The sequence below is a fragment of the Haliotis cracherodii genome, unplaced genomic scaffold (assembly GCF_022045235.1).
Source record: "Haliotis cracherodii isolate W230 unplaced genomic scaffold, xgHalCrac1.p SCAF_12, whole genome shotgun sequence".
Taxonomy (NCBI): Eukaryota; Metazoa; Mollusca; class Gastropoda; order Lepetellida; family Haliotidae; genus Haliotis; species Haliotis cracherodii.
The window spans coordinates 32924290-32939459 of NW_027266267.1; the positions used below are offsets into that span (position 1 = coordinate 32924290).

Genomic DNA, 15170 nt, shown 5'->3' on the forward strand with positions numbered 1-15170 from the left:
ATCAACAATACCGACATTCAAGGGAGATAACGCCTTGACTTTCTTTTGACTATAATATATACACATAACGCTTACACATTCTGCATCAACATATACAATACTTTAAGACAGAAATTAATGACATGATCTTACATTAAATGTGGTCATCACAATTAGATTACATTGTAAGCCTTAGACAAATATAAATAACACAATGCATACCCTGTGAGTGATACAAGGGTGTGGATCCAACTGCCACACGTATGGCAACACCATAGATTATCTGAATAAACAATACATAGACTAAAACACTATTTAACATTTAATATATTGAACAAAGTAATACACACGTTTCATTGATAAAGTATGGGTGTTTAGCTTATCTTAAGCAGATTTAAATATTTAGACATAATCAACATTTATGTTACATTACATACATTTAGTTTACTTCATATAACACTTTCAACATACTGTATTATTTCAATACAACATAGGATAGAGATTATAACCATTTAACTCACCTGATTTAATATTGTCTCTTTACACTTTGCTGGTCTGAGCAGTTCTGTCAGTTCAGGTGCTGAGAGAGTATGCAGTGTAATCAAAGCATGCAGTTTAACAATAGGTGTTAGCTTGGCCAATCAGCAAATGAAGCTTCTGGCCATGGGGCAGTTAGTAGGTAAGACAGGTCAGATACACTTTGTTATAGCTGACTGAAACTGACAACTATTTATATATGATAAATATACGTAAAAACCTAAAATGAAATTAAAACAAATATATACAAAAACTACATCGGCCACATTGATGTGATCATTTGGATCCGTGAAATTTGTCGCTGACACTATTACACATTAAACCTCTTCATTTTGCATCTCTTGGTCCGCTAATTTTGCTTTTATGGCCAAAAATATCCGTATTGCGTTTCTTTTTTTAAGAGTATATAAAATATTATATAAGCTTCTGATATCAAAACTAAAATACAGATCAAACTCAGGAACATGTAACTTATAATAATAACAACAATTAAACAAACTCGCAGACGAGGCCGAAGGCTACGAGTTTGTTTAATATTAGGGGGCCTAGATCTATTTGTTGCATGTGGTCCTGTGGAGCAATAGATCTATTTCTTTATAAATATACGTTCATTAAAAATATTATAAATGACAACACTTCAAACTTTCAACAATCATACTCCAGTGGAGCATGGACCTCATCGCAAATTGATCGCAAGCTCCAAAAGTCTTCCTTGTAAACCATTGTACTGTTAAATTCCACGCTTGAAATAACAAAGGCAACATGGAGTCAGTCATAATCAAACAATGCGCAAAGGCCATTGAAACCTCCGGAATCATAAGCTCCGTCCCAGCGCGTATTCGTTACACACTCGGTAACATGGTATAGAGAGCTCCGAAAGCGGGATATCGCTGTGAGGAGCTTGCCGAAACCCGGAAGCAGTAAATCGAAATCAAAAGTACGACATATTTGGAATATACTGATTGTTAGAGGTAGGCATTTTCCCTTCGAAAATTACATGTTATTTCTCTTGTCATCAATTGTCCAAAACAGGACAAGTGAACCATCAGACATATATTCGGTTGATAACTGTCTTTTGACGATTGTCCCGGTCTGGCGCTCGATGCAAGTATCAGCCTGAGTATGATAAATAGCTTACTCGTCATCGTCTCAAGACTTTTCTGGAATTTTAGCAGTTGTGGTCAATTCTCATCAATCATCCTGACTCAATTCATTAGTCATACCGCCAATGTGCGTAACCTTGTTGAACAAGCAATATCCTGTTCTAGACTAGCGGCGCTTTGTTTCGGAAAATATACAGAATTTTGATAGAAACAAACAACTCCATGTAATTGAACATCAAGAGTCCCAGTGTGGTGCGAGATTCAGATGTGTTGAATATGTAGACTTACTTCATTTAGTGCTAAAGCATTATAGTGAGCATATTGGGGATCGGCTGATGGGAAAATAGTATCATTGAATGGTTCAGCCTAGTGTGACTGAGACGTATATGACAATTTATTCATTGTCACTGTTTGACTCATTGCTGCTGCAATGCAGAGCTCATCATATACTTGTGTCACGACTTCGTATCATCGATTATTCTGTGTTTTATGCCACCTAGATCTAGTTACTATTTGTTTTTAAACCATGGCTCCTTTGTCTTTGACCGTGGTCTAACAAACTGAATTGTTAGCATGGTTAGTTAAACACCTGTTGGCAATATGACGGAACTTAAAAAATTCTTTTTTTCCCCTATCTTTTGTCTTGTCATTTGTCTTGTCCGCACAGATGGCTAACGAATGTAGTCTTCCGCCACGGCGACATGGGAGAAAGGGTGTGAAATTAACAACTAAATATTTACTTACATCAGTACCAATTGCTTATCTCTTTATGAACTGTGAAATGTGTTTTATGCAATTTTTATACAGTATGTTACTCGATGCATTCTTGTATTTGTACAGTACTTGTGATTTTGAAGCTTTTCGTTCAATGAAACAAACAGACAGAAAAGAAATTACTATCATATCTTGATCAGGGCTATATTTGCTCATAATAGGCCCATCAACATGGGCAAGAAATATTTAGTTGATTGATAAATGTGCTCGAGTTGGTCCAAAACATGCAAAACGAATGGTATACTTGCCCTGGGACATGCATTTCATAACCCACATCGGCAAAGTGCGAGGTGCACGTGCGAAAGGCTCGGGGAACACATTTCACATGCTTCACGAGTGCCGACTCACACAGTGTTCTCACAGTTGAGCATAGAGTTCCTGAATATCTTTCAAAATGCCTTTAACAAAACAATGTTTTTTAAGCATTTCAGGTGCTATTAATGTTGGACATGGTTTAAATAAATTAGATCCCTCCTGCTACCTTAGGGATCTAACTGTCAAATTTTAAAAGTTGGATCTTTGCTTGGAGGGATCTAATTTATTCTTAGTGTTTTCTGAAACAACAAAAGTAGACATTAAAAGCTGATTACTTTCCTGGATTTTCACCCATAGCCTTTCTAACCACTGATACAATTTGGGTATGCATTAATGTTCATTTAGATCATCTGTATGTGTTTCAGATTAATGTGACGTGATGGAGATGTTGTCACAGAGACAAGTTACATTCTTTCTGCTGGTCTGCTTCAGTGCCATCCTAGTCAATGGTAAGGATCTCGCAACATGAGGGAGATATGGGTGGCCCAGTCAATGAAGGTTTCACAATTCTCTGTTCAATTCACTCCCCTTAGACATGCCAGGATCTGCTGATCTAAGATTCACCTTGATTAGGATGCTTGGATGTTAGCACCATACCCATGTTCATGGAATTACAACCTGCATCACTTCAGGCTTTAAGCAGCTTGACAGGCTCAACTTGACAGGCTCAGCTTACCAGGCTCAACTTGTTAGGCTCAGCTTCCCAGGCTCAGCTTCCAGGCTCAGCTTGACAGGCTCAGCTTACCAGGCTCAACTTGTTAGGCTCAACATACCAGGCTCAGCTTGACAGGCTCAGCTTACCAGGCTCAACTTGTCAGGCTCAGCTTACCAGGCTCATCTTACCAGGCTCTACTTGACAGGCTCAGCTTACCAGTCTCAGCTTGACAGGCTCAGCTTACCAGGCTCAACTTGTCAGGCTCAACTTGTCAGGCTCAGCTTGACAGGCTCAGCTTGACAGGCTCAGCTTCGCGAGCCATCACATTACGAAGTGCGGTGTTCAAAACTCTGAATTCACTAGATGAATATGAACATGTCGTGTTTGCCCCAGCCCTGGTACACAGATGTCAACCATTACGCTTTTGGGGCTAAAATTATGTTAATGCGCTTTGCCACCCCAAATTGGGATTTTTGACATTCGATTCACGAATTATTTTACATGTATAAAAAATATCATGGAGAGCAATTGTTGATGCACCAATCACGTGAAGCATACTACAGGGAGCTAATTGCATGTACACCCATATATTTCTTAGGAACTCAAAACATCACATTGTCTTTCTGCAGTACAGCTGATATTGTCAGATGATGAATTTTATGAATGTGTGGAGTTTTGGCCACGTGTTTCGGCATGAATGCAGTGTTTCTGATGCTAAAATTGTCAGGGGTCATGGGGGCTTGCCCCCACTCAACAACTTGAACTAAATGCTCTTGTAAGTGAGTAGTAATCTAATTTTATTACCAAAGTTTTTCAAAGGAGGGTTTGTTTGAAATGTGGCCCTTTGTATGTCACTGATGAGGTTGTAACATGCCGTTATGCAACTTTTATTTCCAAATATTTTTCAATGTTGAAGTCCATTGTTTTCGATGTTTGGTTTCATATTCAATTTCGAAGTTTAGTCTTACTTAACCATACAAACGCAAACAGAGTAATTTGTTCTGCTTATTTTGAGCTTTATCGCCTTGTTTTTCTAATAGAGCGGCTTGTGTTACTAGCGTCATGGCATGCGTCCACGCTTATGTATGTATGGTCGGGTAGCCTAGTGGTTAAAGTGTTCGCTCGTCACGCCGAAGACGCAGGTTTGAATCACGACATGGGTACAATGTGTGAAGCCCATTTCTGGTGTCCCCCGCCGTGATATTGCTGGAATATTGCTAAAAGCGGCATAAAACCAAAGTCACTCACATTCATGTATGTATAGCCCTAGCAATATGTTGAATCGAAAACCAGCATCATGGAATAGTTCTCTTATTCTTAACATTACTCTTTTTCACATGACAATACAAAATTCCCCACTGATTATTTCAAAGCTTCAATTAGGGTTGGCATCTCAGCACACACCTTTGGGTACATGAACAGTGTATGATGCTTGCCCTTTCTCAACTGAACTGTACAAGATTCCTACTTGTCAGAACCAATATTATAAGTTGTAGCCGAATCACTCGTGATACAACACCTAACATGGGACGCATTAAACCACACATACCCCAAGTGATACTGCTACAAGGAATTTATCTTGCCAGCATGTTTCAATCTGCCAATAAAACAAGTTGAAACAGCTGTTCGATTAACCTGAGGTTAACTTGTGCTGTGTCATGTGACTTTTATAGACTCGTAAACAATGTGCAGGTTTTTGCATTGCAGCGAGGTAATTGGGATTTCTTCTACCGCTCAGGAATCCACATGCAGCCTGTCTTGTTTGTGGCGGGGTATAAGGGATTTATTCTACTGCGCAGAAATATATTTCCTTCCCAGGCAGGAAACATTACAAGTTATAGCACTATCACGAGGGGTACATGTCCAACTTTTGACTCTAGTAGTGTTACAGCTGTCCATCTTTTCACCCTAGTGGTGTTCCAACTGTCCATCTTTTAACCCTAGTGGTGTTCCAACTGTCCATCTTTTAACCCTAGTGGTGTTCCAGCTGTCCAACTTTTGACTCTAGTGGTGTTCCAACTGTCCATCTTTTAACCCTAGTGGTGTTCCAACTGTCCATCTTTTAACCCTAGTGGTGTTCCAACTGTCAACTTTTCACCCTAGTGGTGTTCCAACTTCAAACTGTCAACTTTTAACCCTAGTGGTGTTCAAACTGTCAACTTTTAACCCTAGTGGTGTTCCAACTGTCCATCTTTTCACCCTAGTGGTGTTCCAACTATCACCTTTTCACTCTTGTGGTGTTCCAACTGTTAACAGGCCGATTAACTTTTTTTTTGAAATACCAAAGTCGGACATGATGGTTGGAATGCTTGGCTCCAAAGCCTTCACACTACAGTCCGTTTGACTCCAAATGAGAACGATGAATTGCAAAATAACTCGAAATCCAGAAAGGTGTATGAAACATCAATAAGGTACTTGACCATGAATACCCTGTACCCAACAAAATCTGAATTTTGTTTATTTTAAGACCCATGACGGATGAAGTTCTTTAAGAAACTATCATGTAATTTTGTATAGAAATGTGTACATGACACGTAGGGGGACAAACCGTGGAAGGAACAGCGCAAGCAGAGGGTCCGTCTCATGATAATTTCAGTCGCAATCTGACTCGCTCATGTCATAGATCTCGTCGTCGGAACTGCTGGTGCCTGAACCGACTGCCACTATTATAGGTTGGACTGTTGCTGGCCGTAGTCCATCTCGTGACCGATAACGTGACTCTATCTCGTCAACGACTGTGGCCACACAACGCCTCCATGTTTCTACTGTTACCCAACCAAGGGATTCCTTTACGAGTTGTTCAATGTCTCGTAATTTGAACGTTGTGTTCAATCGTCCAACGTCACCCTTGATGATGCCCCATACCAACTCGATTGGATTCAGTTCGCAGTGATAAGGTGGTAGTCGTAAGACAGCGTGACCCTGACCCTTGATGTTACTGTCAACTTTATACACGGGTCAGGTTTCATAGTTTGGATGATTTCATAGAGCTGTGGTTTCGTCGCTCGAGAAGGAAAGGTAATGTTCCTCTGTTGCCGCCAAGTAACCATGTCTCCTTTACGGTTATTAGAGGTTGGAGTCTTGCTTTCTGGATCCTGGACACTATGACACGGTGCATTGTCCATGACAATGAGAGACTTGGTAGGCAAAGCAGGGACTAATTTATCTTTCACCCACTCATTTACCCATGTCTAATCTAAGAAGATGGGCTCATATCCTTCTTCACGTTTCTGTTTGATGGTACGAAGGTAATGATTTCGGAGACGAACAATGTCAGACCGTTCACACAACACAGCCCTATTTTCTCCAGTTATCTTTTTGTATTTGTTACCAAATGTATGCAACAGCTGCCATAGTTTGTACTTTGTAACACGTAAATCATGGTCAGTTTCAAGGTGATTCTTCAAAATTCTTAGGGACAGGTACTTATTTTCTGAGTGCAGTTTAACAATTGCACGTCTGACTTGATCCCTCTGAAAACTGTCTAATTTATCAACCTTGCGAGGTTTTGACATGTTCCCTACCTCCTTGGCCTGACTGTTTGTCGTCGACTAACAACATTTTTAAGTTTCTGAGGGGACATATCAAGAGCTTTTGAAGCTCGTTTCAAGAATTTATTAATTGCATGAAAAGGCTTTGCTCTTTCTGCTTCACTTCTAAAGAAATCATACACATTCAACATCAACTGTTTAACATCTGCTGAGTAGCGCATCTTGTCATTGAATGAACAGGGTCACTGTGTAGCACGTGCAGACTGTGCTTGTGCTGTTCCTTCCACGGTTTGTCCCCCTACGTGTCATGTACACATTTCTATACAAAATTACATGATAGTTTCTTAAAGAACTTCATCCGTCATGGGTCTTAAATTAAACAAAATTCAGATTTTGTTGGGTACAGGGTATTCATGGTCAAGTACCTTATTGATGTTTCCTACAGTTTTCTGGATTTCGAGTTATTTTGCAATTCATTGTTCTCATTTGGAGTCAAACGGACTGCAATTGATTAGGAAGTTTCACTGATGCGACCTTCTGTGCAGTTGATGGGGGTGTCTTCAGGTCTTCCTGCCGTGGGTTGTTGTATCAGCATGAGGAAAATAAAGGATGTGATTTTAATGAACTTGCCTTACATCTTGTCGTTACAATGTTCAAGTTATGACGAGCACCACTTGGCCTTGATGTTTGAATTCAAACAGTGTTTGTTTTTCTCCACAGATGCGGCCAGTACAAGTACGTCCTGCCCTGAAGTAGCTTGCCTTGGCCAGCCGGTCAACATCACCTGTGACATGACAGGGGAGTACAAGAGTGTTGGGTTTTCCCGGCCAGATACCATTGAAGTGATAACGTGCCTGGCCAGTGAAGACGAATGCTATGTCAATGATGATAATTATGACATTGTGTTTCGCTCTCCTGAAAAGCATATTATTCTTATCAAGAAATTTGCAAAGAAGGATATTGGAGAGTGGAATTGTCGAGATGGAACTGACCCTCTCTTGAAGACTTGTCATGTGGATGGATATGGTAAGATTCTGACCATTTTGAAGTTGGGCGGGGGATATAGGAACCGTGTTTTCTGTCCTTCCGCTTCTCAGTTGGGGCAGATTTTCAGAAAGCTTTATTTTTAGTCTTATCCTATCTCACAATATGCATTTCTTTTTCTTCTTTCGATCCTGTATGTCTGTAACTGCCTGAGGTGGCCCAGTGACAGCAGAGTTCACTGACTCTGCAGAGTGTCTAGATTGATTACCACTGCTGACTCATGGCCCTTTGCGTTGTGTTTTATTTGATGGTAACTGTCTGGATTAACCGTCAGCTAACTGGGGACACTCCTGTGAGACTTTGTAGTAGGGATCATGCATCCGGCGGGTGAATAAGGACAAAAATACTTGTTGAAAATATAATGAATTTTTAATATAACAAAAGTGAAATGTTTAACAGAATATAAAATTAAAAAATTCAACAATCACACAGAACACTGCAGAAGAAAGCTGTCTATTATTTACTACCTATATATTTCTACCTACCCTGAGCCTACTTATTCCAAACCCAAATTCTCCCCCAAGGAAACCCTTACACAAACTATATGAATAAATCTACCTACATACTTACGATTCTACTAACATCCTAATTTCTCCTCCACCCAGCTACATCAAAACCTATTCTACAACTAACTATGGAGGCGTCTTGTGTCAAAATATCCCCGAACTTGAGAGGACTTATTTGTCGGGGAATCATGAGCTCATAAGACACTGAATGCTGCAGTACCAGGTCCTTATATACCACTAGGCTGACCCTTGACCCTGTCATACAGCCATTGGCCAGCAACGCTGTTTGCAACCAATCAGGGCGTTCCTACCATATTGTGCTCGGCGGATCATAGCTTGTGGCAGAACATACACGCGGCTCAAGCACACACCCCAAAGGTCCAAAAGAAAACGATTTACGGCCCAAAAAATGAGTAATAAGAGAGATAACTGACTACAGGATACATATGACTTTCAGAGGTACTTATATCAAATGTATAAGATGTTTTTTATCAATTCTAAAAATAGCCACCCAGTGTCCCTTATGCTATGTTACTACGCTAAATGACGTGATCTCCTACATGTCTGAAACAAAGGTTTCCTGCTTCTAAAGATTATTCATCCATACATACCTCACATCGCCAGATCTAGGTCATGCACGCATTGCATGCTGGTTGACCTACATGCACCGATCACGTGTCTATCCCAGCAAACTCATCCTCTTTCAAATCGCCACAGTGGTGATGTGTTTTTGTATCAGGGAATCCATTTTTGTTTTTTCCTTGCCAATTTACCTATTTCTACGGTAGACGTGTAGGTCTCTCCTTCCTCAGTTTGTTGCGGTAAGCGTATTAAATTATGTTTCAACAGAGTTATGTCCCTTGCTCCGTGCTTTTCGACTTAGTTCATACTGAATGAAATGGGGACATGTTTTATTAGAAACTAATAAAGTTACATGAAGGAAGTTAGCGCGCTAGACTAAGAGATACTTGTCAAGACTGAGTTAGAAAATTGGTGCCGTAAATAATGTTTTTCCAGAGTTACATCCCTTGCTACATGTTTTTAGAATTTGTGCATACATGTCCAGTTACGGTCTTGATCCATGTTTTTTATTTGTTTTATTCAGTGCATAGTGAAAGTAAAATCAGATTTTCCCATGACATAAAGCCATCCCAGTGCCTCTCTCTTTCTAAGATTATATTGGACTCTTTGTTTCCACTGTTAACATCAACTTATTTGTTCTTCACTACCCTTTCATGCCACCCGTGAAGATCCATGTAGAGAATAGGTCTTCAGCAACCCATGCTTGCTGTAAAAGGTGGCAATGCTTGTTGTAAGAGGCAGCTAACGGGATTGGGTGGTCAGGCTCGCTGACCTCAATGTCATCAATGTCATCATATGCCAATTGCATAGATTGATACTCTTGATGTCAATCAATGGATTGTCTGGTCCAGACTCGATTATTTACAGACCCGTGTCATGCAGATGGAATATTGCTGAGTGTGGTGTTAAATAGCATACAAACAAACAATCTATATCATTCTGTAGCATAATTATTTTTTTCAAAAATTTTCAGGAACAAAAATTCTTTTACAAGAAAATCCCTGCATCTCTTCCCAACCCACTTTCCCTTATGGCTGTGAGTATACATATTTCTGGCTACAGCCCAGTATTATTTTCATTTGATTTCCTTGCTTATTTCAGATGTAAAACAGTCCCCAACACCCCCTACTCCAGATTGCGTTAGAGTCGACAAAACTACATTTGGTCCGAGTACATTGTGTAAAGGTTTTGAAGAGGATCCAAATGTCAACATTACAATAACGGTGAGACGGATTAAGGATTTCAAATCACCACTTTTGGTGAAGATTCACTTCCATGCCTCCATGTGTGAGTCTGATTGTTGGATGCTGTGCCTGTGTTAGGCCACTCCTCCATGTGTGAGTCTGGTTGTTGGGATGCTGTGCCTGTGTTAGGCCACTCCCCCATGTGTGAGTCTGATTGTTGGGATGCTGTGCCTGTGTTAGGCCACTCCTCCATGTGTGAGTCTGATTGTTGGGATGCTGTGCCTGTGTTAGGCCACTCCCCCATGTGTGAGTCTGATTGTTGGGATGCTGTGCCAGTGTTAGGCCACTCCCCCATGTGTGAGTCTGATTGTTGGGATGCTGTGCCAGTGTTAGGCCACTCCCCCATGTGTGAGTCTGATTGTTGGGATGCTGTGCCTGTGTTAGGCCACTCCTCCATGTGTGAGTCTGATTGTTGGGATGCTGTGCCAGTGTTAGGCCACTCCCCCATGTGTGAGTCTGATTGTTGGATGCTGTGCCTGTGTTAGGCCACTCCTCCATGTGTGAGTCTGATTGTTGGGATGCTGTGCCAGTGTTAGGCCACTCCCCCATGTGTGAGTCTGATTGTTGGGATGCTGTGCCTGTGTTAGGCCACTCCCCCATGTGTGAGTCTGATTGTTGGGATGCTGTGCCAGTGTTAGGCCACTCCCCCATGTGTGAGTCTGATTGTTGGGATGCTGTGCCAGTGTTAGGCCACTCCCCCATGTGTGAGTCTGATTGTTGGGATGCTGTGCCAGTGTTAGGCCACTCCCCCATGTGTGAGTCTGATTGTTGGGATGCTGTGCCTGTGTTAGGCCACTCCTCCATGTGTGAGTCTGATTGTTGGGATGCTGTGCCAGTGTTAGGCCACTCCCCCATGTGTGAGTCTGATTGTTGGGATGCTGTGCCTGTGTTAGGCCACTCCTCCATGTGTGAGTCTGATTGTTGGGATGCTGTGCCAGTGTTAGGCCACTCCTCCATGTGTGAGTCTGATTGTTGGGATGCTGTGTTAGGCCACTCCTCCATGTGTGAGTCTGATTGTTGGGATGCTGTGCCTGTGTTAGGCCACTCCTTCATGTGTGAGTCTGGTTGTTGGGATGCTCTGTTAGGCCACTCCCCCATGTGTGAGTCTGGTTGTTGGGATGCTGTGCCTGTGTTAGGCCACTCCCCCATGTGTGAGTCTGATTGTTGGGATGCTGTGCCTGTGTTAGGCCACTCCTCCATGTGTGAGTCTGATTGTTGGGATGCTGTGCCTGTGTTAGGCCACTCCTTCATGTGTGAGTCTGGTTGTTGGGATGCTCTGTTAGGCCACTCCCCCATGTGTGAGTCTGGTTGTTGGGATGCTGTGCCTGTGTTAGGCCACTCCCCCATGTGTGAGTCTTATTGTTGGGATGCTGTGCCTGTGTTAGGCCACTCCTCCATGTGTGAGTCTGATTGTTGGGATGCTGTGCCTGTGTTAGGCCACTCCTCCATGTGTGAGTCTGATTGTTGGGATGCTGTGCCTGTGTTAGGCCACTCCTCCACCGTTACATTCTTTTCCGAATGATCTTTCATGTCAGATTGATGCATTTGGTAAAAATGACAGAACAGAAAACCAGTTTTTACGGTTTGAATAATATTTTTAATTTCTTGCAAACATAACAACTTCTTAACATGTGATCACTTTGGGCTTCTCCCTCTTTGATCTGACAAGCTGTGATATAACTGGAATTAACCAAAGCGGCATTAACCAAACTCACTCGCTCACTCACTATAAGTCAGTACCATGATTACAGAGATTATCCTGTGATATGTGATTGTTTGTTTGCTGTGAACGCCACACTAAGAATTCAAGCTATATGACCAAATAAATTGTTTCATAATATAAGTAATGTCCAATGTCTCCGGAGTATAACACACAATGAACCAGGTCACTGGGCCTGACCACGTGATCCATCAAGTTGCCTGTTTTGACGGTCATAGGTTGCTGGGTACTTATTCTAACACAGACTCCCCACAGCGTAGATGTGTGAATAGGTTCATCTGAATAAGGGACGATCGGTTACAAGATAAGCTGGTCCTTTGTCCAGTATTACAGTCCCAATTGTCCAGATTAGTAAGATATTTCAGACAGTATATTTATTTTTTTCAGGTGGCCAACCTGCCCTACACCTTCACGTATGACCAGTACAAACAGAATGATGATGTGTCTCTCCCATACATCCCGAAAGGTGGGGATGTAGAATGCAGAGTCACTGGGCCAGCCTCTCAGTGCTACACTGTCTCCAAGCCATACAAGAACGAAATCTGTAAGTTTCCAAGTGCAGGCACGAGGGCTGCATATTGGCAGAAAAATTGTATTACAAAATATAAAGGGGTTAAAAAATCTGTAAGTCCGATGTTCCAGACACATCAATATTAGACATGGACTCCTGAACTCCTTTGTGGGTTAAAAGTCTGATGACGTACCTATTTATTATTGGGACATATGTGTTTCAATGGCTATGCTTACACCATTGAAAATTACAGACAATCTACATTATTTTACTCATTGTTTACAACATTAGCACATGGTTTCTATGTTTATCAGACAGACAATGAGGCTTGTCCTCTTGTTAACCATACAACCATGTTGCCACAACATCCTATGTGAATGTATATTTGAAGTCGCCCACTTCGGCCAATCGCAATGAGTTTGAATATAAACAGTGAATGCAATTTGGAATAACTACGTATCATAAAATCATAAAATATGTTATTGCATATGAAAGTTCGAAATCACACAAGAACAAAATCTGTAAGTTGCCCCTCAGTGCTATACACCCTCCAAGCCATACAAGAACAGAATCTGTAAGTTGCCCCTCAGTGCTATACACCCTCCAAGCCATACAAGAACAGAATCTGTAAGTTGCCCCTCAGTGCTATACACCCTCCAAGCCATACAAGAACAAAATCTGTAAGTTGCCCCTCAGTGCTATACACCCTCCAAGCCATACAAGAACAAAATCTGTAAGTTTCCCCTCAGTGCTCTACACCCTCCAAGCCATACAAGAACAAAATCTGTAAGTTGCCCCTCAGTGCTATACACCCTCCAAGCCACACAAGAACAAAATCTGTAAGTTGCCAAACATTGGCACCTCTTTTCCCCTCACTAATGTACTCACTCACCTATGTACTCACTCACTCACTCAATCACCTATGTTCTAACTCACTCACTCACCTATGTTCTCACTCACTAACCTATATACTCACTCACTCAATCACTCACCTATGTACCCACCCACTCACTCACCTATGTACTCACCCCCTCACTCACCTATGTACTCACTCACTCACCTATATACTCACTCACTCACTCACCTATATACTCACTCACTCACTCACCTATGTACTCACTCACCTATGTTATCACTCACTCACCTATGTACTCACTCACTCATCTATATACTCATCCATTCACCTATGTTCTAACTCACTCACTCACCTATGTACTCACCCACCTATGTACTCACTCACTAACCTATATACTCACTCACTCACCTATGTACTCACTCACTCACCTATGTACTCACTCACTCACCTATGTACTCACTCACCTATGTACTCACCCACCTATGTACTCACTCACTAACCTATATACTCACTCACTCAATCACTCACCTATGTACCCACCCACTCACTCACCTATGTACTCACCCCCTCACTCACCTATGTACTCACTCACTCACCTATATACTCACTCACTCACTCACCTATATACTCACTCACTCACTCACCTATGTACTCACTCACCTATGTTATCACTCACTCACCTATGTACTCACTCACTCATCTATATACTCATCCATTCACCTATGTTCTAACTCACTCACTCACCTATGTACTCACCCACCTATGTACTCACTCACTAACCTATATACTCACTCACTCACCTATGTACTCACTCACTCACCTATGTACTCACTCACTCACCTATGTACTCACTCACCTATGTACTCACCCACCTATGTACTCACTCACTAACCTATATACTCACTCACTCACCTATGTACTCACTCACTCACCTATGTACTCACTCACCTATGTACTCACCCACCTATGTACTCACTCACTAACCTATATACTCACTCACTCACCTATATACTCACTCACTCACCTATATACTCACTCACTCACCTATGTACTCACTCACCTATGTACCCACTCACTCACTCACCTATGTACTCACTCACCTATGTACTCACTCACCTATGTACTCACTCACTAACCTATATACTCACTCACTCACCTATGTACTCACTCACCTATGTACTCACTCACTCACCTATGTACTCACTCACTAACCTATATACTCACTCACTCACCTATGTACTCACTCACTAACCTATATACTCACTCACTCACCTATGTACTCACTCACCTATGTACTCACTCACCTATGTTATCAATCACTCACCTATGTACCCACCCACTCACTCACCTATGTACTCACTCACCTATGTACTCACTCACCTATGTACTCACTCACTAACCTATATACTCACTCACTTACCTATGTACTCACTCACTAACCTATATACTCACTCACTCACCTATGTACTCACTCACTAACCTATATACCCACTCACTCACCTATGTACTCACTCACTCACTCACTCACCTATGTACTCACTCACCTATGTACCCACCCACTCACTCACTCACCTATGTACTCACTCACCTATGTACTCACTCACCTATGTACTCACTCACCTATGTACTCACTCACCTATGTACTCACTCACCTATGTACTCACTCACTCACTCACCTATGTACTCACTCACTAACCTATATACTCACTCACTCACCTATGTACTCACTAACCTATATACCCACTCACTCACCTATGTACTCACTCACTAACCTATATACTCACTCACTCACCTATGTACTCACTAACCTATATACCCACTCACTCACCTATATACTCACTCACTAACCTATA

The 15170-nt window shown here is 41.7% G+C and overlaps 1 protein-coding gene across 2 annotated transcripts in view; it reads left to right on the forward strand.

Annotated features, from left to right (window-relative positions):
• The first annotated feature begins 1412 nt into the window (after window positions 1-1412).
• Window positions 1413-15170, forward strand: part of LOC139458361 (uncharacterized) — a 39512-nt gene continuing 25754 nt past the window's right edge. Inside the window, exons 1-5 of one of the 2 annotated variants that reach the window (XM_071239769.1) lie at window positions 1413-1487; window positions 3074-3157; window positions 7575-7880; window positions 10088-10209; window positions 12338-12494. In XM_071239769.1, coding sequence (XP_071095870.1) covers window positions 3088-3157; window positions 7575-7880; window positions 10088-10209; window positions 12338-12494 — 655 coding nt within the window. In that variant the 5' untranslated portion in view covers window positions 1413-1487; window positions 3074-3087. Of the gene's footprint in view, window positions 1488-1563; window positions 1637-3073; window positions 3158-7574; window positions 7881-10087; window positions 10210-12337; window positions 12495-15170 lie in introns of those variants that run through there. The other variant, XM_071239770.1, reaches the window with a different exon arrangement.